This window comes from Borostomias antarcticus (genome assembly GCF_949987555.1).
Source record: "Borostomias antarcticus genome assembly, chromosome: 22".
Classification (NCBI taxonomy): domain Eukaryota; kingdom Metazoa; phylum Chordata; class Actinopteri; order Stomiiformes; family Stomiidae; genus Borostomias; species Borostomias antarcticus.
This window is the reverse complement of record NC_140255.1, coordinates 3,489,148-3,514,262: the sequence shown is the minus strand read 5'-3', so window position 1 is coordinate 3,514,262 and position 25,115 is coordinate 3,489,148. Positions and strand designations below refer to the sequence as shown.

General features: G+C 45.8%; 1 protein-coding gene across 1 annotated transcript; it reads right to left on the bottom strand.

Moving 5' to 3' along the window:
• Positions 1–7,072: 7,072 nt before the first annotated feature.
• Positions 7,073–23,341, bottom strand: npm1b (nucleophosmin 1b; the record flags this gene model as incomplete). The annotated part of the gene is made up of 11 exons (XM_084456409.1): positions 7,073–7,483; positions 10,946–11,020; positions 11,162–11,257; positions 17,779–17,874; positions 20,158–20,233; positions 20,343–20,401; positions 20,572–20,663; positions 20,812–20,905; positions 21,686–21,805; positions 22,922–23,004; positions 23,290–23,341. The coding sequence occupies 11 exons, from the start codon at positions 23,339–23,341 to the stop codon at positions 7,430–7,432; spliced, it is 897 nt and encodes a 298-aa protein (XP_084312535.1). The 3' UTR covers positions 7,073–7,429.
• Between the last annotated feature and the right edge of the window lie 1,774 nt (positions 23,342–25,115).

The following is a 25,115-nucleotide window of genomic DNA, read 5'->3' as shown; positions in this document are numbered from 1 at the left end:
CCCCTCTCCCCCCTAACACTACCTCCCTCTCCCCCTAACACTACCTCCCTCTCCCCTCTCCCCCTAACACTACCTCCCTCTCCCCAACACTACCTCCCTCTCCCCCCAACACTACCTCCCTCTCCCCCCTAACACTACCTCCCTCTCCCCTCTCCCCCCTAACACTACCTCCCTCTCCCCAACACTACCTCCCTCTCCCCCAACACTACCTCCCTCTCCCCCCTAACACTACCTCCCTCTACCCTCTCCCCCTAACACTACCTCCCTCTCCCCTCTCCCCCCTAACACTACCTCCCTCTCCCCCCTAACACTACCTCCCTCTCCCCTCTCCCCCCTAACACTACCTCCCCTCTCCCCTCTCCCCCCTAACACTACCTCCCCTCTCCCCTCTCCCCCCTAACACACTACCTCCCTCTCCCCTCTCCCCCTACACTACCTCCCTCTCCCCTCTCCCCCTAACACTACCTCCCCTCTCCCCTCTCCCCCCTAACACTACCTCCCCTCTCCCCTCTCCCCCCTAACACTACCTCCCTCTCCCCTCTCCCCCCTAACACTACCTCCCTCTCCCCTCTCCCCCCTAACACTACCTCCCTCTCCCCTCTCCCCCTAACACTACCTCCCTCTCCCCTCTCCCCCCTAACACTACCTCCCTCTCCCCCCTAACACTACCTCCCTCTCCCCTCTCCCCCTAACACTACCTCCCTCTCCCCCCTAACACTACCTCCCTCTCCCCTCTCCCCCCTAACACTACCTCCCTCTCCCCCCTAACACTACCTCCCTCTCCCCTCTCCCCCCTAACACTACCTCCCTCTCCCCTCTCCCCCCTAACACTACCTCCCTCTCCCCCCTAACACTACCTCCCTCTCCCCTCTCCCCCCTAACACTACCTCCCTCTCCCCCTAACACTACCTCCCTCTCCCCCTAACACTACCTCCCTCTCCCCTCTCCCCCCTAACACTACCTCCCTCTCCCCCCTAACACTACCCTCCCTCTCCCCTCTCCCCCCTAACACTACCTCCCTCTCCCCTCTCCCCCCTAACACTACCTCCCTCTCCCCCTCCCCCTAACACTACCTCCCCTCTCCCCCCTAACACTACCTCCCTCTCCCTCTCCCCCCTAACATTACCTCCCTCTCCCCCCTAACACTACCTCCCTCTCCCCTCTCCCCCCTAACACTACCTCCCTCTCCCCCTAACACTACCTCCCTCTCCCCTCTCCCCCCTAACACTACCTCCCTCTCCCCCTCCCCCCTAACACTACCTCCCTCTCCCCCCTAACACTACCTCCCTCTCCCCTCTCCCCCCTAACACTACCTCCCTCTCCCCCCTAACACTACCTCCCTCTCCCCCTAACACTACCTCCCTCTCCCCTCTCCCCCCTAACACTACCTCCCTCTCCCCCTAACACTACCTCCCTCTCCCCTCTCCCCCCTAACACTACCTCCCTCTCCCCTCTCCCCCCTAACACTACCCCCCTCTCCCCCCTAACACTACCTCCCTCTCCCCTCTCCCCCCTAACACTACCTCCCTCTCCCCTCTCCCTCTCCCCTCTCCCCCTAACACTACCTCCCTCTCCCCCCTAACACTACCTCCCTCTCCCCTCTCCCCCCTAACACTACCTCCCTCTCCCCTCTCCCCCTAACATTACCTCCCTCTCCCCTCTCCCCCCTAACACTACCTCCCTCCCCTCTCCCCCCTAACACTACCTCCTCTCCCTCTCCCCCCTAACACTACCTCCCTCTCCCCTCTCCCCCCTAACACTACCTCCCTCTCCCCCCTAACACTACCTCCCTCTCCCCTCTCCCCCCTAACACTACCTCCCTCTCCCCCCTAACACTACCTCCCTCTCCCCTCTCCCCCCTAACACTACCTCCCTCCCTCCCCCTAACACTACTCCCTCTCCCCTCTCCCCCCTAACACTACCTCCCTCTCCCTCTCCCCCCTAACATTACCTCCTCTCCCTCTCCCCCTAACACTACCTCCCTCTCCCCTCTCCCCCCTAACACTACCTCCCTCTCCCCCTAACACTACCTCCCTCTCCCCTCTCCCCCCTAACACTACCTCCCTCTCCCCCCTAACACTACCTCCCTCTCCCCTCTCCCCCCTAACACTACCTCCCTCTCCCCTCTCCCCCTAACACTACCTCCCTCTCCCCCCTAACACTACCTCCCTCTCCTCTCTCCCCCCTAACACTACCTCCCTCTCCCCTCTCCCCCCTAACATTACCTCCCTCTCCCCCCTAACACTACCTCCCTCTCCCCCCTCCCCCCTAACACTACCTCCCTCTCCCCTCTCCCCCCTAACACTACCTCCCTCTCCCCTCTCCCCCCTAACACTACCCCCCCTCTCCCCCCTAACACTACCTCCCTCTCCCCTCTCCCCCCTAACACTACCTCCCTCTCCCCCCTAACACTACCTCCCTCTCCCCTCTCCCCCTAACACTACCTCCCTCTCCCCTCTCCCCCTAACACTACCTCCCTCTCCCCCTCCCCCTAACACTACCTCCCCTCTCCCCCCTAACACTACCTCCCTCTCCCCTCTCCCCCCTAACACTACCTCCCCTCTCCCCCCTAACACTACCTCCCTCTCCCCTCTCCCCCCTAACACTACCTCCCTCTCCCCTCTCCCCCCTAACACTACCTCCCTCTCCCCTCTCCCCCCTAACACTACCTCCCTCTCCCCTCTCCCCCCTAACACTACCTCCCTCTCCCCCCTAACACTACCTCCCTCTCCCCTCTCCCCCCTAACACTACCTCCCTCTCCCCTCTCCCCCCTAACACTACCTCCCTCTCCCCTCTCCCCCCTAACACTACCTCCCTCTCCCCCCTAACACTACCCTCCCTCTCCCCTCTCCCCCCTAACACTACCTCCCTCTCCCCTCTCCCCCCTAACAGTACCTCCCCTCTCCCCCCTAACACTACCTCCCTCTCCCCTCTCCCCCCTAACACTACCTCCCTCTCCCCTCTCCCCCCTAACACTACCTCCCTCTCCCCTCTCCCCCCTAACACTACCTCCCTCTCCCCTCTCCCCCCTAACACTACCTCCCTCTCCCCTCTCCCCCCTAACACTACCTCCCTCTCCCCTCTCCCCCCTAACACTACCTCCCTCTCCCCCCTAACACTACCTCCCTCTCCCCTCTCCCCCCTAACACTACCTCCCTCTCCCCTCTCCCCCCTAACACTACCTCCCTCTCCCCTCTCCCCCCTAACACTACCTCCCTCTCCCCTCTCCCCCCTAACACTACCTCCCTCTCCCCCCTAACACTACCTCCCCTCTCCCCCCTAACACTACCTCCCTCTCCCCTCTCCCCCCTAACACTACCTCCCTCTCCTCTCTCCCCCCTAACACTACCCTCCCTCTCCCCCCTCCCCCCTAACACTACCTCCCTCTCCTCTCTCCCCCCTAACACTACCTCCCTCTCCCCTCTCCCCCCTAACACTACCTCCCTCTCCCCCCTAACACTACCTCCCTCTCCCCTCTCCCCCCTAACACTACCTCCCTCTCCCCCCTAACACTACCTCCCTCTCCCCCCTAACACTACCTCCCTCTCCCCTCTCCCCCCTAACACTACCCTCCCTCTCCCCTCTCCCCCCTAACACTACCTCCCTCTCCCCCCTCCCCCCTAACACTACCTCCCTCTCCTCTCTCCCCCCTAACACTACCTCCCCTCTCCCCCCTAACACTACCTCCCTCTCCCCTCTCCCCCCTAACACTACCTCCCTCTCCCCTCTCCCCCCTAACACTACCTCCCTCTTCCCTCTCCCCCCTAACACTACCTCCCTCTCCCCTCTCCCCCCTAACACTACCTCCCTCTCCCCTCTCCCCCCTAACACTACCTCCCTCTCCCCCCTAACACTACCTCCCTCTCCCCTCTCCCCCCTAACACTACCTCCCTCTCCCCTCTCCCCCCTAACACTACCTCCCTCTCCCCTCTCCCCCCTAACACTACCCTCCCTCTCCCCTCTCCCCCCTAACACTACCTCCCTCTCCCCCCTCCCCCCTAACACTACCTCCCTCCCCTCTCCCCCCTAACACTACCCCCCCTCTCCCCCCTAACACTACCTCCCTCTCCCCTCTCCCCCCTAACACTACCTCCCTCTCCCCTCTCCCCCCTAACACTACCTCCCTCTCCCCCCTAACACTACCTCCCTCTCCCCCCTAACACTACCTCCCTCTCCCCTCTCCCCTCTCCCCCCTAACACTACCTCCCTCTCCCCCCTAACACTACCTCCCTCTCCCCTCTCCCCCCTAACACTACCTCCCTCTCCCCCCTAACACTACCTCCCTCTCCCCTCTCCCCCCTAACACTACCTCCCTCTCCCCCCTCCCCCCTAACACTACCTCCCTCTCCCCTCTCCCCCCTAACACTACCTCCCTCTCCCCCCTAACACTACCTCCCTCTCCCCTCTCCCCCCTAACACTACCTCCCTCTCCCCTCTCCCCCCTAACACTACCTCCCCTCTCCCCCCTAACACTACCTCCCTCTCCCCTCTCCCCCCTAACACTACCTCCCCTCTCCCCCCTAACACTACCTCCCTCTCCCCTCTCCCCCCTAACACTACCTCCCTCTCCCCTCTCCCCCCTAACACTACCTCCCTCTCCCCCCTAACACTACCTCCCTCTCCCCTCTCCCCCCTAACACTACCTCCCTCTCCTCTCTCCCCCCTAACACTACCTCCCTCTCCCCTCTCCCCCCTAACACTACCTCCCTCTCCCCCCTAACACTACCTCCCTCTCCCCTCTCCCCCCTAACACTACCTCCCTCTCCCCTCTCCCCCCTAACACTACCTCCCTCTACCCTCTCCCCCTTACACTACCTCCCTCTCCCCCCTAACACTACCTCCCTCTCCCCTCTCCCCCCTAACACTACCTCCCTCTCCCCTCTCCCCCCTAACACTACCTCCCTCTCCCCTCTCCCCCCTAACACTACCTCCCTCTCCCCTCTCCCCCCTAACACTACCTCCCTCTCCCCCCTAACACTACCTCCCTCTCCCCTCTCCCCCCTAACACTACCTCCCTCTACCCTCTCCCCCTTACACTACCTCCCTCTCCCCCCTTACACTACCTCCCTCTCCCCTCTCCCCCCTAACACTACCTCCCTCTCCCCTCTCCCCCCTAACACTACCTCCCTCTCCCCTCTCCCCCCTAACACTACCTCCCTCTCCCCTCTCCCCCCTAACACTACCTCCCTCTCCCCCCTAACACTACCTCCCTCTCCTCTCTCCCCCCTAACACTACCTCCCTCTACCCTCTCCCCCCTAACACTACCTCCCTCTCCCCCCTCCCCCCTAACACTACCTCCCTCTCCCCCCTAACACTACCTCCCTCTCCTCTCTCCCCCCTAACACTACCTCCCTCTCCCCTCTCCCCCCTAACACTACCTCCCTCTCCCCTCTCCCCCCTAACACTACCTCCCTCTCCCCTCTCCCCCCTAACACTACCTCCCTCTCCCCCCTAACACTACCTCCCTCTCCCCTCTCCCCCCTAACACTACCTCCCTCTCCCCCCTCCCCCCTAACACTACCTCCCTCTCCCCCCCCCCCCCCTCTTCCTCAATATTTCTTTAACACCCCGCCCTTCAAATCCTCTATCTCTCCCTCCCACTCTTTAACTCCAGTCCTCTATCTCTCCCTCCCTCGCCCTTTTTACCCCCTTCCCCTCCTTTCCAATCCTCTACCTTTCCCTCCCTGTCTCTCGTGCGTATCTCGAGGCTGGTCTAACACCGGCCTGGAATTCAAGTCAACCGCAGAAGGGGATTTCCACGTGCCTCCCAGACATCTCCGTGGACCATAAAGCCATATGCGTCATCCTAGCGCTACATCCGCAAACATGCCTCACTTCCTATTGGCTACAGGGCAGCCTCTGACTGTTTTTCTACCATGTTCTTTAATAGCATATCCTGGCTGTAATGCAGGTAAATTAATTAATTCATAGTGACAAGAGAGCTTCCTTTGAAGTGAAGATCTGGACATGACTGCCACCAAGTGGTGAGGGCGGGTGATGAATGATGATTATAATTCATATATAATAGCATATGCACCCATTGGGAATAAAATAAAATATTTCAGCTGGTGGACAAAGTCAGTTCTCCTGAATATGCTGATCCACAAATATACTTTATGATGATTCTCATTGACCAAGTGCATAATTTTTAAGTTTCTTGATTGTGGGTAATATTTCTCTTTGGTAGGGTAGACAACCCCAAAGCAGAGAATGGAATCTATAAGTGTTCTCCATGACGTTATCCATACCGGTACACATAACCTAATTAACCCCTCGAAAGGCCTCAAACATTCCAACTAATGTGAATTGCATGTCAGCATATATTATGTTCCATTAGCTTGACATGAAATATTTGCTATACGGTAGCAATGAATGTATTTATGCTCCTTATTGCAATTAGACAGCAATCTTCACCTCAATTAGGATCCATCATCATGTCGCCTAAATGGAGCCTCTGAATGAAGGCCGTTGTATGACCTTGGAGGCTGTGAGAGCCGTGCTCTGACGTTTGTCTGAATTCTCAACTAGGAGTTAAGCTGTTTTGGAGTGCACTCATTGAGGAGTCAATGTTTCCGTCTTTTCAGGTTGAAATTTATTCTCATAAACATCACAGCGGGTAAACAAGATAAAAAGTGGATGGATACGTTCGCTTCAGTAGGCCATAAAAAAACATTCACTATCAGTGGTCATGCAGCATGTAGAATTCAAGAAACCTTGAAGGACTGGCTGAAAGACAGGAGACGTTATACAGTAGTTGGACTTATTGGACCAACTATTTTGAACACTCATAATATATTCATAATATATTTGGACAAATGCAAAGTTATAGTATTGCCTAAAACCAAACAGATTTTCTTAATGGTTACAGTAATGGTCATTCTCCCGTGTCATCATAGCAGAGGCACTACTAACTACGCCATCTAATGTTATTAGTACATTTAGGCAGCACAAACATAAATATTGGGGTCAATGCAATGAAGGTTAATCACAGCCATGATCAAAGATAGGTGTTGGTAAAGATCTTTTAATCAATTATTGACAGTTGTGTCTAAGTTTAGAAAAGGGGGCATTTCACCAAGATTTAATTACACATGTAATTTACTAGAAAACAAACTATCCTACTGATAAGAGGGATAAGATAGGACTCAATTTCTTCTTAGTAGTAAATCAGCAATTATTCAAAGATTCAAACTAACCTCGCTATATAGAACAAACTGGACCAGCATTATAAAAAATAGTAAAACACCAATTAGTGCAACATGAAACGAACATTTAAAGGATAAGATTAAGACTCATTAAGTCCAAAATAGTGAACTAATTAAAAGTGAAACACAAAACAAAATAGGGTTTAAGTGTAACCTACACTAATTAGCAATAAGCCTTCCAATGTTCTTAGGAGATGCAAGACCAACAGGTGCAAAAAATCCTCATTTCTTTGCTGTCTTCAATGTTTGTACAAAGCACCAAAGGTCCTTGACCACCTGTAGGGGAGGGAAGGAGAGAGAAAGAGAGAGAGAGAGAGAGAAAGAGAGAGAGAGTAATTATAAAGCATCCAAATGACGTGCTACATAGCCGAGACGTATGACTCACTTTTACTACAGCATGCCTTCGTGCTCCCTCGCCTGGGGAACAATAAGTTTAGAAGGGGGTGTGGGGGTACAACAAGGGTTTGGGTGGGGGCAGTAGTACATACCAGAGCATATGACTAGGTGCTCATGTCTGACACATCTCAGGCTGGGCTTATGAAACCAAAGCACTTCCACAGATGTTTCTACAGACTGGGTTCTACAGAGAGAACGACCCCCTCCCTCCCCCCAAAGAGGTTTCACCTGCAAACAACTGCAGATGATGACATTGCATATCTTAATGGAGACTTCAGGGTGTGATGTGCGTGACTGATTCCTCTAAAAGTGTTTGTAAATTACAAAGGGTTTATAAAACTGTGGTCTGACTCGCACTTGCACTAATAAGGGACTTTAAGAAGTCTTAAATAATTTTCCAAAAATAAACAAAGTTAAAAATTCCAGATGCAATGGTTTCCGAGTCAAAACATATATAAAATGTAATTATTTCATAGTGTCATTACAATTAAGAAACAGGTGTAATGTTTCATAATGTGAAGGTAAATCTCATAGCTCATGCACCTCTCTCACAAATGTTGAACAACAAGAACAAAACATTTCTCAAAACAACAAGGCAGTGTTACAGAAGCACAAAATCCATCTTTAGAAAATATTCTTTGGGTTGGTCAAAGACCTTGAACATAAGAGACTGGTACCCTCCGCATACCTCCAGTCCCCTCATTAGGGCTACAAAAGACACTAATGAGAGAAGTAGGCAGTAAATCAGTGAGAACACCCTGGGTAGGTATACGCCTACTCCCATTCTATCACTGAACAAGTGCACAGTGAACCTGTCATCCCCCACCCATGATGCATGTCATCAGCAAGTAAAGTTGTTGAATGTGTAAGTGGAGTGGACATTTCTAGTTTAAATATATATATGGAGCCAGTATATAGGCCCATCATATTTTTAGTTTGGTCTAAAATGTAAGCATTTATTCAAAAGTAAGTAGTGAATTAAAATAGCAGTTATTAAAATAGTTCAGGTGATTTTAACTTTCTGTAAGACAAAAAATATGTAATGAATGTTAAAAAAACTAAAAAACAAATAATAAGGCCATACAATAAGATGATATGATCATCTACTGTTCATTGTAGTGATAATGTTCATTGTAGATGCTACTGACCCTAGTGATACACAATGACGCTATTAACTGATGCATTTTAGGTTATATAATTTTATTGTGTTTTTAACACTTTTAGGAGTACATTCTTGAAATGACTAACGGTCCCCCAGAAATGTAAATTGTAACTCTCTGAATTGTGGGATTACGGCAGTGTAACCTGAATAGGCTACAACTTCTGATCAAAGATGTTAAAAGATGATAGTGTTTCACTTCAGCAAACTTTCCATCTTGAGCAGTGATAGTGAATGGGAGTGGCACAATGAGTGAGCAGTGTTAATTTTGTTAACGAAAATATTAACAAAAAATGTGTTAACCTTTTTTCCATGACTAAGAGAGATGTTGACGTCACGAAAACGGATCTTTGAAAATAAAAACTTTTATTTTTTTAAAAATTTTGTTATGAGACATTGGTGGACTAATGGACATTCAAAACTGAATTAATTATTTTTTCGGAAATGCACCTCAGCAATGCAGTGCATGGTTGAATGTTGCCCGATGTTCATCCACCTCCACTCCCTGAGATCAGACAGGCAAGTGACGCTCATGTTATGATGGCTTCAGGCGCTCAGTACTGGAAGAGGGGGAAGAGTGGATATCTGGGCTGGCTGTTGATGGCTAACGTTGGCTAGCTCTGTTATCTGTTAAAGGAAGAATGGATATCTATTACTAGCTATTAGCTGGCTGGCATTAGCTATCGATGGCTGGCTTGGCAGATGTTCTTGTTTTTCTTCCAGACGGTACCAAGTGCTTACTTGAGCTAGCTAGCGTTAAGTTAGCTCTTCTAGCTAGCTATTAAACTCATTGCAGAAATACCACGCATGGCATTAATCAAGATACTTCTCTATTTGGGCAATTGTTATTGCCATTGCCAGCTAGCTAACAGTTAATTTATACTTATTCTGGAAACAAATTAAGTTATTGCCAGGGATGGTCCGACTTCCATAGAGAGTGAATGATTTAGCACGTGCACAGTGGACAGACTGTCTGTGACCGAGATTAGAGATATTATAGTTCTTTATATCCAGCACACAAGGGTATATAAGAGGAGTCCTTTACATGAAGGATGGAGCGATCTGTATACACTCAGGTTTAATCTGACTTCAGTTATCTAACATACACCGAGAGTGCGCAACTGGCCTCGTGGTAATACATATAATATGAGCTCACAGCCATATTACTTAGTGTATATGCTCAACCCATATACTACAAGGCCAAAGTAATCAGCTGGCTTCGGGGGATATCTAATGGACAACTTAAGTACTGAAGCTAGACTATTATAGATGCAACACAAGGTCCTTGAGCCCGAAAGAATAGAAGGGGTTGGAAAAGATTAAATGTGGCTCTAAGATGGACTATTAAATGTGACTAAAACTACACTAAAATTTAATGAGTTGTGTTGTCTAAACACAAGACTAAAATGTTCAGAGTTTCCGTAGACAAAAACTAGATGAAAAATAAGGATAAAATGACTTCAATGTGACTAAAACTAACATGTATTTTATCTAAAGACTAATGCCGGGCTCAGACTACAGGAGAAATCTGGTCTGGAACGTTGGTCGGGGCCGATGATCGGCCCAGATTATCTTGTAATGTGAGGGCTTTACAGATCCAATCTTATACCTCCTGATCGGCTGGCAGACCCATCGGGGCGGCCCTGATAATATCAAACATGTTTGATATTTAAGATTATTACATCCCGACTTTACAAGTGAGACGGCGAGACCAGTGGTTCGTTGCTCCCTCAGACACGATAAGATCCTGTAGTGTGTGCTGAGCCGTTATTTTCAAATCTTGCTGTGTGTGCTTGTTTGAGATGTGCAAGAAGAATATCTGTTAAGATTCTCCGTATGTGCGTGATGTAACCCGATTTCGAAATTGGTTAGGATTTTAAATATCCTGTAGTGTGAGCCCGGCATAAATGAAAGCATTCTGCGTAGTATGATACATATACTTGTACTTATACTGACCATTGTGTTACATTTGCCCTGTTTTCTCTAGGTTCTCTAGGTAAATCTATTCTGTTTGGAATTAATTGTTCAAAGGTCAAATTAAACATTATGTCATTACAAAATGACATATATCTTCTCATTTACAAAGACTGTCACAATAACAAAGCTCACCAGAATAACTAAAGAGCTCCCACCGTTGCAATGTAAAAAATTATCCCCAAAGAATAAAGAAAAACAATACTTACTTTCTTATCAGAGATTCTAAATGAAGATTTTGCGTAATTTTCAAACTTCTGCTCAGTTTTTGGAAAAGGTGTACCCTGTAGGAGAAGACACAATGTACATGTATGGGTTATTCATACCAAATAAGTAATTAATTATAATATTTGGCATTTGGAGAACTAATTATTTCTCCAAATGCCTTTTCAAGAAAGCATGACAAGGACGGTATGTGTCTTTACCTGTTTGGCTGCTGATTCTAGCTTGCTCTTGATCTCAGGCACAGTAAGGACCTTGGACGAGCCAGCTCCTGACTTCTCTCGTCCTACTCCTGGTGTCTGGAATTCAAAGAAGATCCCTTTATGCCGTTTTATTTTTACGTGTCCAATCAATGGTATGCTGACAGAAATTGCAAAACAGCTTATCGCCTGACTCATAGCAGTCCTTTAGGTATTATTGCTCTGCTCTGAATTTAAGATTTTTTTTGATGACTTGAATGTCTCAAACAGCCTCTTTGACATGTTTCTTAAAGCGACATCTCAAAGTTTTCTACAGAATAGCTCACTCTGTCGGTTGATCGTTTGGTTGGCAAATTTGCACTTATTACCAAATTTTTCAATTTTATCCACGTTTTCCACATCGTGAAAATCATAGGGCTCTATATGATGGAGATGATGAATATGACTTGTAGGTAAATCAGCCTGACCCCTGTGTCCAGTACTGACATGCATTGTAAAATGGCACTATTAAACATTTAAGTTGGTTGGTTGGTTACTGGGACAAAACTTTGTATTGTTTCTTAAATCTATTAACATAACTGGTGGAAACAGATGTGTTTGTGACGAACACGCTCGCTGTAGATCAGCAAAATAGCCTTGAAAAGAGCCCTCCAATAATTCCCTTTGAGACCACTGATTCTGAATAGATGATATGAAATCTACTGATTCTAGATTGAAGCCGTTCACCAGTGATCAGCCCTGTTTGTGATGATGATCTGGCCCTGTGAGCTGGACTACAGCCCTAGCCTGACCTATTTAGTCTGGAGGGCGGATCTAATAGGGCCGGTGTGAGCAACCAGCTGGAAAGGGATAAAAGCAAACAAGGACAGCAAATTCTACCCTAATTACACCACCTTTTTACAAATACGTCGGGTACAAATTATCCTTTTATTGCTTCCAAGCAGGAGAGGGCAAGCCCCCACTCTACTTGGAGAAACAGGGAGGGGTTGTTTGTCAAGAGGAGCGAAAAAAGGTGGGGAGTTTTTTTAGTGGTGGTAACTCAAACTGCTACTATAAGAGAATGACACTCGCAGACCAATCTTCTGCTGTAGCGGACTTTGCATGAGGTATGGGAAGCACTGCTGTGAGTGAAATCTATCTTCAACTAGCTATGTTATTTCTCTTCATACCAGATGTGTATGTTTGTGAACAGATTACAACCAGCAGATTTAAACCTATGGCCCTACTCGTTTGATTGGCCATAACACTGCTTCTTAGCTGGCACTCCAAGATGACATCATCGTCATAGTTGTCCTTTCACATTAGAGGAGGCCCTGGTGTTTGTGTGGATGAGACTGAGAGAGCACTTTTGGAACATTGTATTAGCAGGACTACAGGTGTGTCCAGCCCTGGACAGCCTAACCCTAGAGGTCCTCAATTAGCAGTGTGTGTCTAACAAACTACACACACGGCATACGCCATGGCAGCACGCTACACAAGCAGAAGTGCTTGTCCCTACATGCTGGCGCAGGCTGGAATCCTCGGAGATTGCAGGGTTTCATTGATAGCCTCAGACACTCAGGGAAAAGAGACCCATTTCAAGGGACTTTCTGTCAAGTGACTGAGAAAACAATAAAATATGCCTGTATATAATATGAGATTTTGCCGTCCACATTTTCCTCATAGAAAGCTGCCCATCATAGGGTGTCCAGGCTAAAATACCCTTAATACATCTAATAGGTATACCAGGGCATCTCTGATTGCAATCTTTGTGAATATGAAGTGAAAATGTATGCAAATTTCACAAAAATATTGTGACAAACCTGAGAAGTAGAATTCAAAGATGGTTTAGATTACATTTCTGTCGGCCTGTCTATTTGAGATACCATGTCAATATAGAGCTTAGCTTGGCTATTAGTGCACATTCAAAATGTGGTCATAGTTTGGAAAGCAAACACCTCAAAATGTGATCTTGTGATAGTAATACAATTTGCTCTTATTCATGTACAGTCAAATAACAAATGATTGAGCTGTCAAGTGGTCTTTAAATGGTCCATTGTCGATTTGAATGTTATATGTTACATTAAATGCTAAATCTTAAAATGTTATGAAAACAGATAAGAGTTGGCATATTGAAAGTGTGCAATCCTAACCAAAGCAGCAATGTCAGTAAGCACTCTTTGCTAGACACACGTTCTGACTGAAAACAGCTTTGTTGCAAATTGAACTTGTATTCTAAGGCATATAGAGAATTGCTGGTTTTAGCTGAAGATAGAGAGCAAAATCATAAATAAGACTGATTGTAGAATATCATTTCTTCAATGTTTATTTGTCCCTAAATAGGAATCCTCCACGGATATTAACACATCACAAAGATCAAATGGTATAAAAGACACACACACACACATGCGTGCACACACACACACACACCTCACACTCTAAAAACGCACATGTCGCTGGCTCCTGGCCAAAAATGCCCTGCGTGTTTATTGTTTGAGGGCGGCTCTCAACTTCCATGGACAGCTGTGGACCTGAAACAGCTGATAAACAGACTTGGCCAGCAAGCTTTTTCATCTGCACCAGACACTGATTACAGATGCTACAGGACACGGGGCTTAATCACTTGCACGCTATCATTTGATGTTATCACTTGTCTCCGATTATCTCTGGCTAAAAACACATGGTCCTCACACTTCTGCTAGCTAAGTCTGACTGGGCTAGCAATTGTCACTTCAGTGTTTGGTATGAGGGCTAGGGGCCGCAAGGTATGAGAACATAAAGGATTTGATTATCAAATTTAACTGCAAATCAAGGACGGATGTTTTTGCTGGTACCGGGAACAGGCCTAAACATAGCAGTGCGGGACTGTGCAGAATATTTACTACTACTACCACTACTACTACTTCTACTGTATTACTATTACTACTACCACTACTACTACTTCTACTACTACTACTACTACTACTACTACTACTACTACTACCACTACTACTACTACTACTACTACTACTACTACTACTACTACTACTACTACTACTACCACTACTACTACTACTACTTCTACTGTATTACTATTACTACTACCACTACTACTACTTCTACTGTATTACTATTACTACTACCACTACTACGACTACTAGTACTACTACTGTACTACTACTACTACCACTACTACTACTTCTACTGTATTACTATTACTACTACCGTACTACTACTACTACTACTACTACTACTACTACTACAACTAGCGGCTGTTTGGGGATCGCAAGGTCCCCGGTTTGATCCCAGTTCCCGGCATTGTGTCGAAGTGTCCTTGTCACTGAACCCCAAAAGAGCTCACACGCAGCACGGTGGCGTAGTACCCAGTACTGTCACCTCACAGCAAGCCTTTCTGTGTGGAGTTTGCATGTTCTCTCTCCCCATGTTCACAAAGGTTTATTCCCAAAAGAACCCAATATGAAAAACATGCAGAAGAACAGATGCTCTTCAGTCCGGTCCCTGACCAAGATCTGACTTGAGAACTGAGAAATGCAGGGAACAATTTCCACTGGCGACCCCCATAAATTGCATGTGTGTGTGCTGTGTCGCCTCCCACTATGTGTGCAACCAAGTCACTGTGTGGCTGAATAAAGACCCCCCCCCCCCCCCCCCAATCGGGTCCTAAAGTATTATTATTAATTATTACTACTACTGTACTACTATTACTACTACCATACTACTACTACTACTACTAGTACTACTACTACTACTACTATTACTACTACTACTACTACAACAAATACTACAGCTACTCCAACTACTACTACTACTACTACTACTACTACTACTACTACTACTACTACCACCACTACTACTACTACTACTACTACTACTACTACTACTACTACTATTACTACCACTACTACTACTACTACTACCACTACTACTACTACTACTACTACTACTACTACTACTACCACCACTACTACTACTACTACTACTACTACTACTACTACTATTACTACCACTACTACTACTACTACTACTACTACTACTACTACTACTACCACTACTACTACTACTACTACCACCACCACCACCACTACTACTACTACTACTACTACTACTACTACTACTACTACTACTACTATTAATACTACTACTACTACTACTACTACTACAGTACTACTACTACTACTACTACTACTTCTACTACTACTACTACTACTACTACTACTATTACTACTAGTACTACTACTACTACTACTACTACTACTACTACTACTACTACCACTACTACTACTACTACTACTACTACTACTACTACCACCACCACTACTACTACTACTACTACTACTACTACTACTATTACTACCATTACTACTACTACTACTACTACTACTACTACTACTACTACTACTACTACTACCACTACTACTACTACTACTACTACTACTACTACCACTACTACTACTACTACTACTACTACTACTACTACTACTACCACCACTACTACTACTACTACTACTACTACTACTACTACTACTACCACTACCACTACTACTACTACTACTACTACTACTACTACTACTACTACCACTACCACCACTACTACTACTACTACTACTACTACTACTACTATTAATACTACTACTACTACTACTACTACTACTACTACTACTACTACTACTACTACCACCACTACTACTACTACTACTACTACTACTACTACTACTACTACTACTACTAAACAGAGCAATGCAGGACTATTCACAGATAAATACAAACTAGAAATCACTGACACCCAGTCCTGAACAGGTAGGCGAGACATCTGTTGCGCTGAATGTCAATCAGCCATCTTTAGAACCATGGTGTCTGCTCCCAGGCATCATAACTACTCAGTTAGTCCCAGCAAACCCCATCAATCACAGCACACTCCAGCATAGAGGAGGCACTTCCGACCAACAAACTCTGGGGTTCTCACTCTCACAACGACCCCGTAACGCAAATAAAAGGACACAGAGGACGAGATGTGAGGGGTGAGATGTATGGTTCTGGTTCTGCCGAGCCATGCTAAAGACCGAGCCATGCTAAAGACCAGTATGCTGCCGCAGCGCTCAGTCCTCGGAGAGCAGGGGGATCTGGGAGAGCAGCGCCGCCTCAGACATCAAACACACATAATGAGAGCAATTGGGAGAAGGTGTGTTCAGGAAGCCAGGGGTGTGAAGAGATGGGAGGGGGGGGGCTAGGGGAAGGGAGGAAGGGAGGGAGGGGGTCAGGGCTAGGGGGAGGGAGGGGGTCAGGGCTAGGTGGGGTGGAGAGTTTAACTGGCGGGAGGTTTACAGTAGTTGCCTACCGGATAATCCCCACGAGTATTTTAACAACCACTGTGTTACGTCTGAACAGCCATTACAGAATTAGTTGAGTTTGTCCACGCTGCCCCGGGGGAGCCAACGTTACCCCTCCCGCCTTCTGACAGACTGGGGACCCTCACAAGGGCGCAGGGTCCTAGAGGGTCTGAAGTTTCATTTTGGTTTAACGCACACACGCACTGAGGTCCACCAATAGTGTTCGATACCTTTAAATCTACATGTTATGTAGCTTTTGTTTGTTGCTTATGTCTTTGAAATGTTATTGCTGTTGTCATTTGCTGTTGTTACTATACTTCAAACTATGCGGCTGTCCTGGTCGGGGCACCTTCGTAAAAGAGATCACAGTCTCAACAGGACCTACAGTAAGGTTAAATAAAGGTTCAATATAAAAATTAAAAATAAAAATATCAATAGCTTTAAAAGGGTCAGATTTGGCATCTTAGGTGGTCAGCCAAAGCAGAAGGTCAGTGGGACGGGTCACGGGTTTAACTTCTCGCCCTGGGAAACACATCCAGAGGTCAGGTGTGTTTGCTTAAGAGAGGGAGAGTTCAATCCTTGGTTTTGTAAGGACGTCGTCCAACACATTCCACCTGAGGAAATTAACTACCGGTTTGAGCTAATTGCTACTTGCATTCACCACATTCTTTTACGATACACTGGGTCCAGACCAGCTAGCTGGAGGTCTGGAAAGGACTTCTAGGGCAGTGGTAAATCTGTGAAGCACTAGCCTATGTACTGTATGTCTTCCCATTAAGATATTCCTTATGAATCGCCCATGGGAATATTTCAGGTAATTTCAAACAATTTTTCAATTCTACTCCATAACGACCAAGTTCTAAACATAGGACTACTAATGGTTGGTCTTTTGTAGACCTTGCTATATTCTTCCATAAGCAGTTTCATAAAGGAAAACTGTGGTGAGAGATTGGAGAACTCTGCAATTCTTCATTATCCAAGCATACTGCTGGCCTTACATACACACTGACTGGCAGACCACATATGTTTTTGAGGACTTTGTTTTGAAGACTAGACCACAAATGATCCCTTAAACTAGCTGTTTGGGGATTGCCTAACCACAAACATCTCTTTCGAATCTCTCTTTGCTTTCTAAGCCCTGGGGACATTTTGGAATCACATTTACCTTTTCCCATAAATCCCATCAACTTGGGAATTCAAATAGTCTCCTCATATGCTCAAACTCATCGACGAGACTTGACAATTGGCTACATTTTGTTTGCCAGACTTCATCAGAACCAGGTGGGTAGCTGAGGCCTGTGGGAGTTTTCTTACCTTGGTCTGCGGTTTAACTGCTGACCCTCCTGGTTTCCCTGGAGAACCGTTCTGCTTTGAAGCACTTTTAGGCTTCTTTTCCAATGTCTCTGGGGTCTGTGGGACAAAGCCAGTTCTTCTGAGACACACGCACCAGAACATGCTATCCTCATTTTTACCTTTCAACAAACACACCAACAGGAGCCTCTCTGCTGTTGCTTTGATGCTTGTGCTTTCTGCTCCCTTTGTGGTGAGGAGGACTATGTAACAACCTGAAATATACACGCTAACACAACAGGTACAAGGTAATTACATGAGTTGTTCCCTGGAGCAACGTTTGTAGAGTTGCTTAAATGGCCTGGTGAAAAGAAAATAAACAATCTTCATCATGGCTGAGCCACAATTGGCTGGTCGAGGCCATAAATCTATCTGATTCAGAGAATGGAGGAAAACAGAGAGAGAGATAAGGAGAGAGAGAGAGAGACAGGGAGAGGAGGGGTGAAAGAGAGAGAGACAGAGAGAGAGAGAGAGTGAGAGACAGAGAGAAAGAGGAAGGGTGAGAGAGAGTGGAAGGGTGAGAGAGAAAGAGAGAGAGTGAGAGAGGAAGGGTGAGAGAAGGAGGACGAAAAGAATTAAGGGAGGGAGAGAGGTGGTTGGGGGAGGGGGCCCGAATAAATGAACAGGTGACAGAAATGCTCAGCTGTCATCTGGCCCTGGGGCAGAATCAGCGCTCACGTCGCAGGTATGCGCATCTGCCCTGCTTTGATCTCAGCCTGGCACAGTTTAGACATGGATGCTGTCTTTAAAATCACAAACAGGCAGACACACACACCCACACCCCTGCACACACACACACACACACACACACACACACACAAACTATGTTCAAAGACAAAGGCCAGGTGCAATAAGTGACTTTTGGACAAAGAAAGGGGGATCGTGAGAGAGAAAAAGAGAAAGGGGGGGGGGGGGGGGGGTAGAGAGAGGATAAAGAGAGGAATGACAAGGCAGTTGGACAGGGGGACAGAACATAGGAAGAAGGAGGGACGAAACAGGATATACTCCCATGCCTGAACGTGTGTGTGTTGTCTTAACGCTGCCTGTCTGCTGTTGCATGCACACAGCTCTGCACAGTCGGGGGTTGATGGGGAGCATTCAGGTAGATTACAGAGAAGAAATCCGATCATTATACCCACAGAACCTGTGTTTTAGTCTCAGCAAACCAGGTGGGTACCAGAGGGAACATGATGAAAAAGTTCCCTGTAGCGTCTCAAAATGGCGGAGGCCAGCCAGAGCAGAAATGGGAGTTAATAACAGCTAGTGTACCTGAATGTTCCAAAGTCTACTGTTACAACATACCAGATCCAGGACATCGACCAAAGAGTGCTCTTCACGTGTCCAACACAAATCAGCCTTTTCATCAGTTAATGTAATGTTACAATTATAAGTCCCGTTGAAAATACTACAATATAAAACACATTTTGCTTGTGTTGTCAACATGATCTTTGCTGTTGAGGTGGTAATTTATCCGCAAACCCAAGTCTAGCCTGACACCTAGTGGACAACTGGGCATAGCACAGATAACTTTACTGGTCTGTATCAGGGTTGCAGAATTCTGGGAATATTCCGAGTTGGAAACTTTCCATGGGAATTTTGGGGTTATTTATACCAACTGTATTTACCTTGTCATAAACAGACATTAATATAAATACGTTTGTTTTATCATAAGCAGACATGCAGGCAAACATTTCTAATAAAAAAAAAAAAAATTACATTTACATCTATTTGTAAGTAAAACTTGAATGGATTCTACAGCCCTCTTAGCGTGCAGCATGCTGGGAATTAGCTGTGCATGTGATGGAAGAATGCACTGCACAAGTGGTGGAGGAATGCACAGAGCAGAGTTGAAATTCAACTGAATTTGCATTAAATCAGGATGTTTAAACCAATATCTTGCTGCAAGATCTAGAATTGCATTTTTTCCCCAACAAGGCTACATTTAAGTTCCCTGTTATAGGAATCTGTAGTGGTATAGCGGTCTAATGCATCGTATTTCGGTACAGCCGCCCACTAGGGGCCGGTGGTCTCGCCCAGATCCAAGTGAGGCCAGATCCCAGAGGGAGTGGCCTATAGGGCTGCCGCTCCCCGAGGGTGGTTAGTTTAATCTCGTGTCAAAAAAAGAGTTTAATCTCAGGTCAAAAAAAAGGTAAAACTTTCCAAAATTCCCAAGATTAACTTTCCATGATAAATTTCTGGAAACCTTACGGAAATTTACCGGAAAATTTCCACTCCTTTGCAACCCTAGTCTGTATAGATCTGCAATTTGAAGATAAATGGTGGACATGATTTAGGACTTACATTTACTATAAAATAAATAAATAAATAAAATAGAAAGCCTACCTTTTTGAGGGGGGTGGCCGTATTTTTCTTCATTTTTACATCTCTCTCATCTTCATCACTATCATCATCATCACCACTGCAAAGAAAAAAACATGGAAATATATTTAGCATGTCTATATTACACATGCAAAATAAGCCTTTTAAATAGTCACTGTTATCTCATATAACGATCGTCACATTCATACTCATCATCTTCATCACTGTCATCATCATCATCATCATCCGACTCCATTTTCAGTTTCTTCTGCAAGGAGAAATTGACATCAGCAATCACAATCAGGATTAACATAATTGACACACCGATCAAAGGACTCTAATTCTAACAATTGAGATTATGGATAGCACTTATAGCTATATAGCTGTATGCAATTCTCTAAAAACTGTTTCAGCCAACTGAGCCCAGAAGATACCCACAGGAGCAGGCCTCTTCCCTGACGTTAAACTGGACGGTCTCTTCACAGGCGACGTGTTGTTCTCCTCCTCTTCGTCGTCGGAGTCCTTCACACCTGAGGAAGATGGGTTTACATTGCTACTCTACTGTACACGTCTGAATGCTACCTTGTACATGGAATACTTAGCATGCATCTCTCTGAACCAACAGTGAGAAGAGCAGACTCAAACAGAATAGGCATATTGTAATTACTCATCACTCACTGACAAAATGCTGTCCGCTGATGTACACCGGTCCACATCCTGACTGGAGGTGGAAGGTGACCGGAGGGGTGATCTCAAATCCCCCTAAACTCAGCTGAGAAAAAAAATAAAGTGTTAAAGAAGAAAATAATATACAGCCAAGTGCCACGCAAACATGCGATGTCAGTGTAAGGTTGCTGTGAGAGGTCCCAGACCCCCAACAGCAAAAACAAATCATTTTAATACATCGTTTATTTTTTTAGAAGATCCCCGCACTGTATTCAAGACCATTTAAAGTGTGAAGGGAGTAAATAAAAGTTTCTGCACAGACACACAATAGCCTTCCTGATGTCTGTGCAGCAAATATATATCTAGTAATGTTTTACTTAATGCAGTCAAGTGTATTGATGCAGATTATACATCTTGTTCTACTGAGGCAGATTATACGTCCTGTTGTGTCCCATCCAGTTAATGTATGTATATTTATCTGTGTGCTTAATGTACATATATTTATCTGGAGAATGGAGGGGACGACACAAAGTGCCTGCTGAACTACACTTCCCATCTGAGCAAGAGGAACAAAGCACAGATGGGATGGATCTAATCTATTCAATGGATGCATTGTTGAATGATAAATGTCAGTGATGCTACCAGAATTCCAAACTACCACAACGTTGTCCTGGATGCAATAGTAGCAAAACAAATAGCAGCTTCTGGCAAATATTCTCTGATTCAGGCCTACTGTTACTATCGGTGGGAACATGAAGCCTATAAAATAGCATACTAAACATACCTTCCTCCCAAGTCAATATAAAATAGTAGACTATAATCGGTGCCCTCACTCTGCAGAGAGCAATCCCTACTCCCGACATCCAAACCAGCCTGAAGCACTCACACATGGCAGAACGGATGGCTTCAGGACAGCCAGTGGAACTCTGGTGGTCTTTCCATCATAGGTGACACCTTCTATCTCCACAGTGTGAAACTTGTCCTCAGCTTCTGCACCCAGGCACACCTGCAACACCAACACAGCTGCTTCAGGGATTGTTCCACCATGCTGGAACATGCCATCAAGGATAGGCTACGTACGTCAAAAGTATCTCACATTGCTCTGTCTGCTATCTGCTTGGTTGCAAACGGGTAGTGACTGAATGTGCTATCCATCTTAAGTACTGGGTCATTTGGCATGAAAACTGAAGGATTCATTCTATGGGTTAAAATGGCATTCCTTCAAATGTATGCAGTGTGATAGGGGGGGGGGGGGATCTCACACAGCCTCTCTACTGTGTATGACTAATCTCTAATCATGACTGTACATGTAAGACCTTTCAGGAGAAATATTACGAGTAGCAGTTTACCATTTAGCATAAGCTAGAGTAAAAGTCGCATCAGCTTGTTACATGCTTGAGTTGAGTTTGTAAGACTTCTGTTTTGTTCATACCATGGTTTCGTCAAATTTCACCAGTTTACCCAGATTTGGATTGAATTCAAAACAAAAGAATGCAAAGCAAAAGCCAAGACGATAAGTATATAAAAGGGAGATATTATAAATAAATTGTCAGATGCACACTGTGACGTTGTTTTCCAACTTTTATTACCTCGAAATGTTTAGGTGCATTTCATGTGTACATGAAAAAAAAAAGCATGTCATTAGCTCGTCATAATCTATAAGCTCTACTATTATAAGCACGTTTGCATTCTCTAGTAGCTATAGCTCTACTATTATAAGCACGTTTGCATTCTCTAGTAGCTCTAGCTCTACTATTATAAGCACGTTTGCATTCTCTAGTAGCTCTAGCTCTACTATTATAAGCACGTTTGCATTCTCTAGTAGCTATAGCTCTACTATTATAAGCACGTTTGCATTCTCTAGTAGCTCTAGCTCTACTATTATAAGCACGTTTGCATTCTCTAGTAGCTATAGCTCTACTATTATAAGCACGTTTGCATTCTCTAGTAGCTCTAGCTCTACTATTATAAGCACGTTTGCATTCTCTAGTAGCTATAGCTCTACTATTATAAGCACGTTTGCATTCTCTAGTAGCTTTAGCTCTACTATTATAAGCACGTTTGCATTCTCTAGTAGCTATAGCTCTACTATTATAAGCACAGGCTCGAGCGTCATGCTTACTGCTTTGAGTGACAGCTGATGATCCGCATCATCGTCCTCCACCTCAAATTTGAACTCCTTTTTGTCCGATTTGAGAGCACAGCCTACAGTAGACAACAGATAACACTGTAAATAAAGTGGCTATTGACAAGATGCATTGCATTGTTTTGAAAACTAGCGATTAAACGTGCCAGCTTACAAACAAAGAGGTGCTGGCTGGCTAGACAAGATGCATCTTATGTTAGCACTAGCTAATTTCCTATTTCCTATTGCACTGCAAGTAAGAACATTAATATCCTATCTACTTTAGATGGCTGCAATCTTTGACACATGCAAATAAAAATATGTTGTGCACCAAAGATTAAGCTTGGCAGAACAGACGTGCTCACCAAATAAATACATTTGAGGTCTGCTAAAATCTGGTACGTTTTCCTCCGCCATATTTACCCTGAATATTTACCATCAGTCCCTCAAACTCGAGTGACAGGTCGGCCTAGCGAATAGGAGAGCTTAGAGGACGTTGGCGAAATTGCATTTGTCCAATCGTATTCGACGGGGTGGGATGGACGATTGAACACAGTCCCACTTTAGTTTATTTCAGTAAACGTTCACTAGATGGAGCTATTGTATTGTAGGTCCGATGCAAGTGGATGCTATTGTGCAAGTAAGAGTAGGCGAGCTCTATCATTTAGGCTTTGACACTCAGACAATGGTCTGACTGTGACTGTGTTCATGTTTTGTCTTTCTAAAACCCATTGAAATTCTTATCAGTCGGTTATCCTTTTCCTTAAAATAAGGACCACAATCAATGCAACCTTCAGGCTGGTTCATTGTGAACAGTTGTTTGCAAAGACTCAACACAGATAATCCCACTTCACAGGTGACTGACCCATATCAAACCAAAAGCTTAACTCAAAGAGATGCCGGTATTATTATACATCCAAAAGGGAATGACTGGCCTTCATGCATGCGTGAAACCTCTCAAAGTTGAAGTCTTGTTTTTGTAGCGAATACTGCTCTGGCTTGTCTCAAGAGGCTTTTGTACAGGTGATACGTGGCCCGGGCCATCCAATCAATCAACGCTTGTTCCTCACGGGGCCCTCTGAATCATGAGAGCAGTCATGTCAGCACAGTCAGGTAGCTCTGGACAGATGCCACAAATGGCTACTGTGGCTTTGTCTATCTGCGCACATCAAATTCCACTTCATTTTGTATTCAGAAATGCATTTCGTTATAGCCTACATTTTGCAAGGAGTTGGAAGAAACACCTGGGAAAGAAACAACGATTCACATACTCTCACCACTGAATACGAAACCGTCATTCAGTCACCAAATTGTATACGGCAGGGTGCAACCAAAGGCTCACAGAAAGCACATTTTCTCAAATAGGCTAGTGAGGTTTAGTGAACAGGGCTATATAAGGACAATATGTTTAGCCGTGATAATATCAGTTTGAAGGAAAACAGCCGAGATTAGTTTCCTGAAAGACAAAGCTTATAGATTGAGTTTATCTATGGATGACTGGTCCATAAATTCTAACTTTGATAATAATCTATAGTAGGCTTAAACTGTCTTACCCTATCATAAATCAAAGGCTAACATTGAGTTACTCCATTGATTATGTTATACTATTATATTTTCTATATCATATCTTTAATTATATTGAACAACAGGGAATCTCAGACTTTGTGGCTTTACAGTGTACACCTTTTGAGTACTAGACAGAAAGAGTTAACATAGTGCAGAACACAGTGTGTGGTGTTGAGTATTTTGATGCCCTGTTCAAAACAAAGTGCCTGATAGGAGGTCTGATACAGGCTTCTAGCTCTTGTTCACCTTGTGTGGTGAAATTTTATTGGATAAGGCGCTTTGGCAGAGAGGGGGGAAAACATTCTCAGGGTTTGGGAAAACAATAATATTTAAGCACCTGTAGCAAAACACAATGCAGGGTTTTCAAAACAGTAAGGAGGAATTTCTGTAAAATGGTCCAAGATGTCTTCATGGCACCTGAGACAGCAGGATGAAAGAGCACTATGGTCTGGGCTAAGGAAATGGGGGTTGAGTAGGCATCACCTGGATAACTGTCTGAGATTGACAGGATCTCAACCAGGCGAGGCGCCCTGGAAACTGAACGCACCGTCTCCAGAAATAGCTGGCAGACAGCTGTTTTAGAGCAGATCTTCTAACCCGGGTAGACTGATCCCATAGGTGTCAC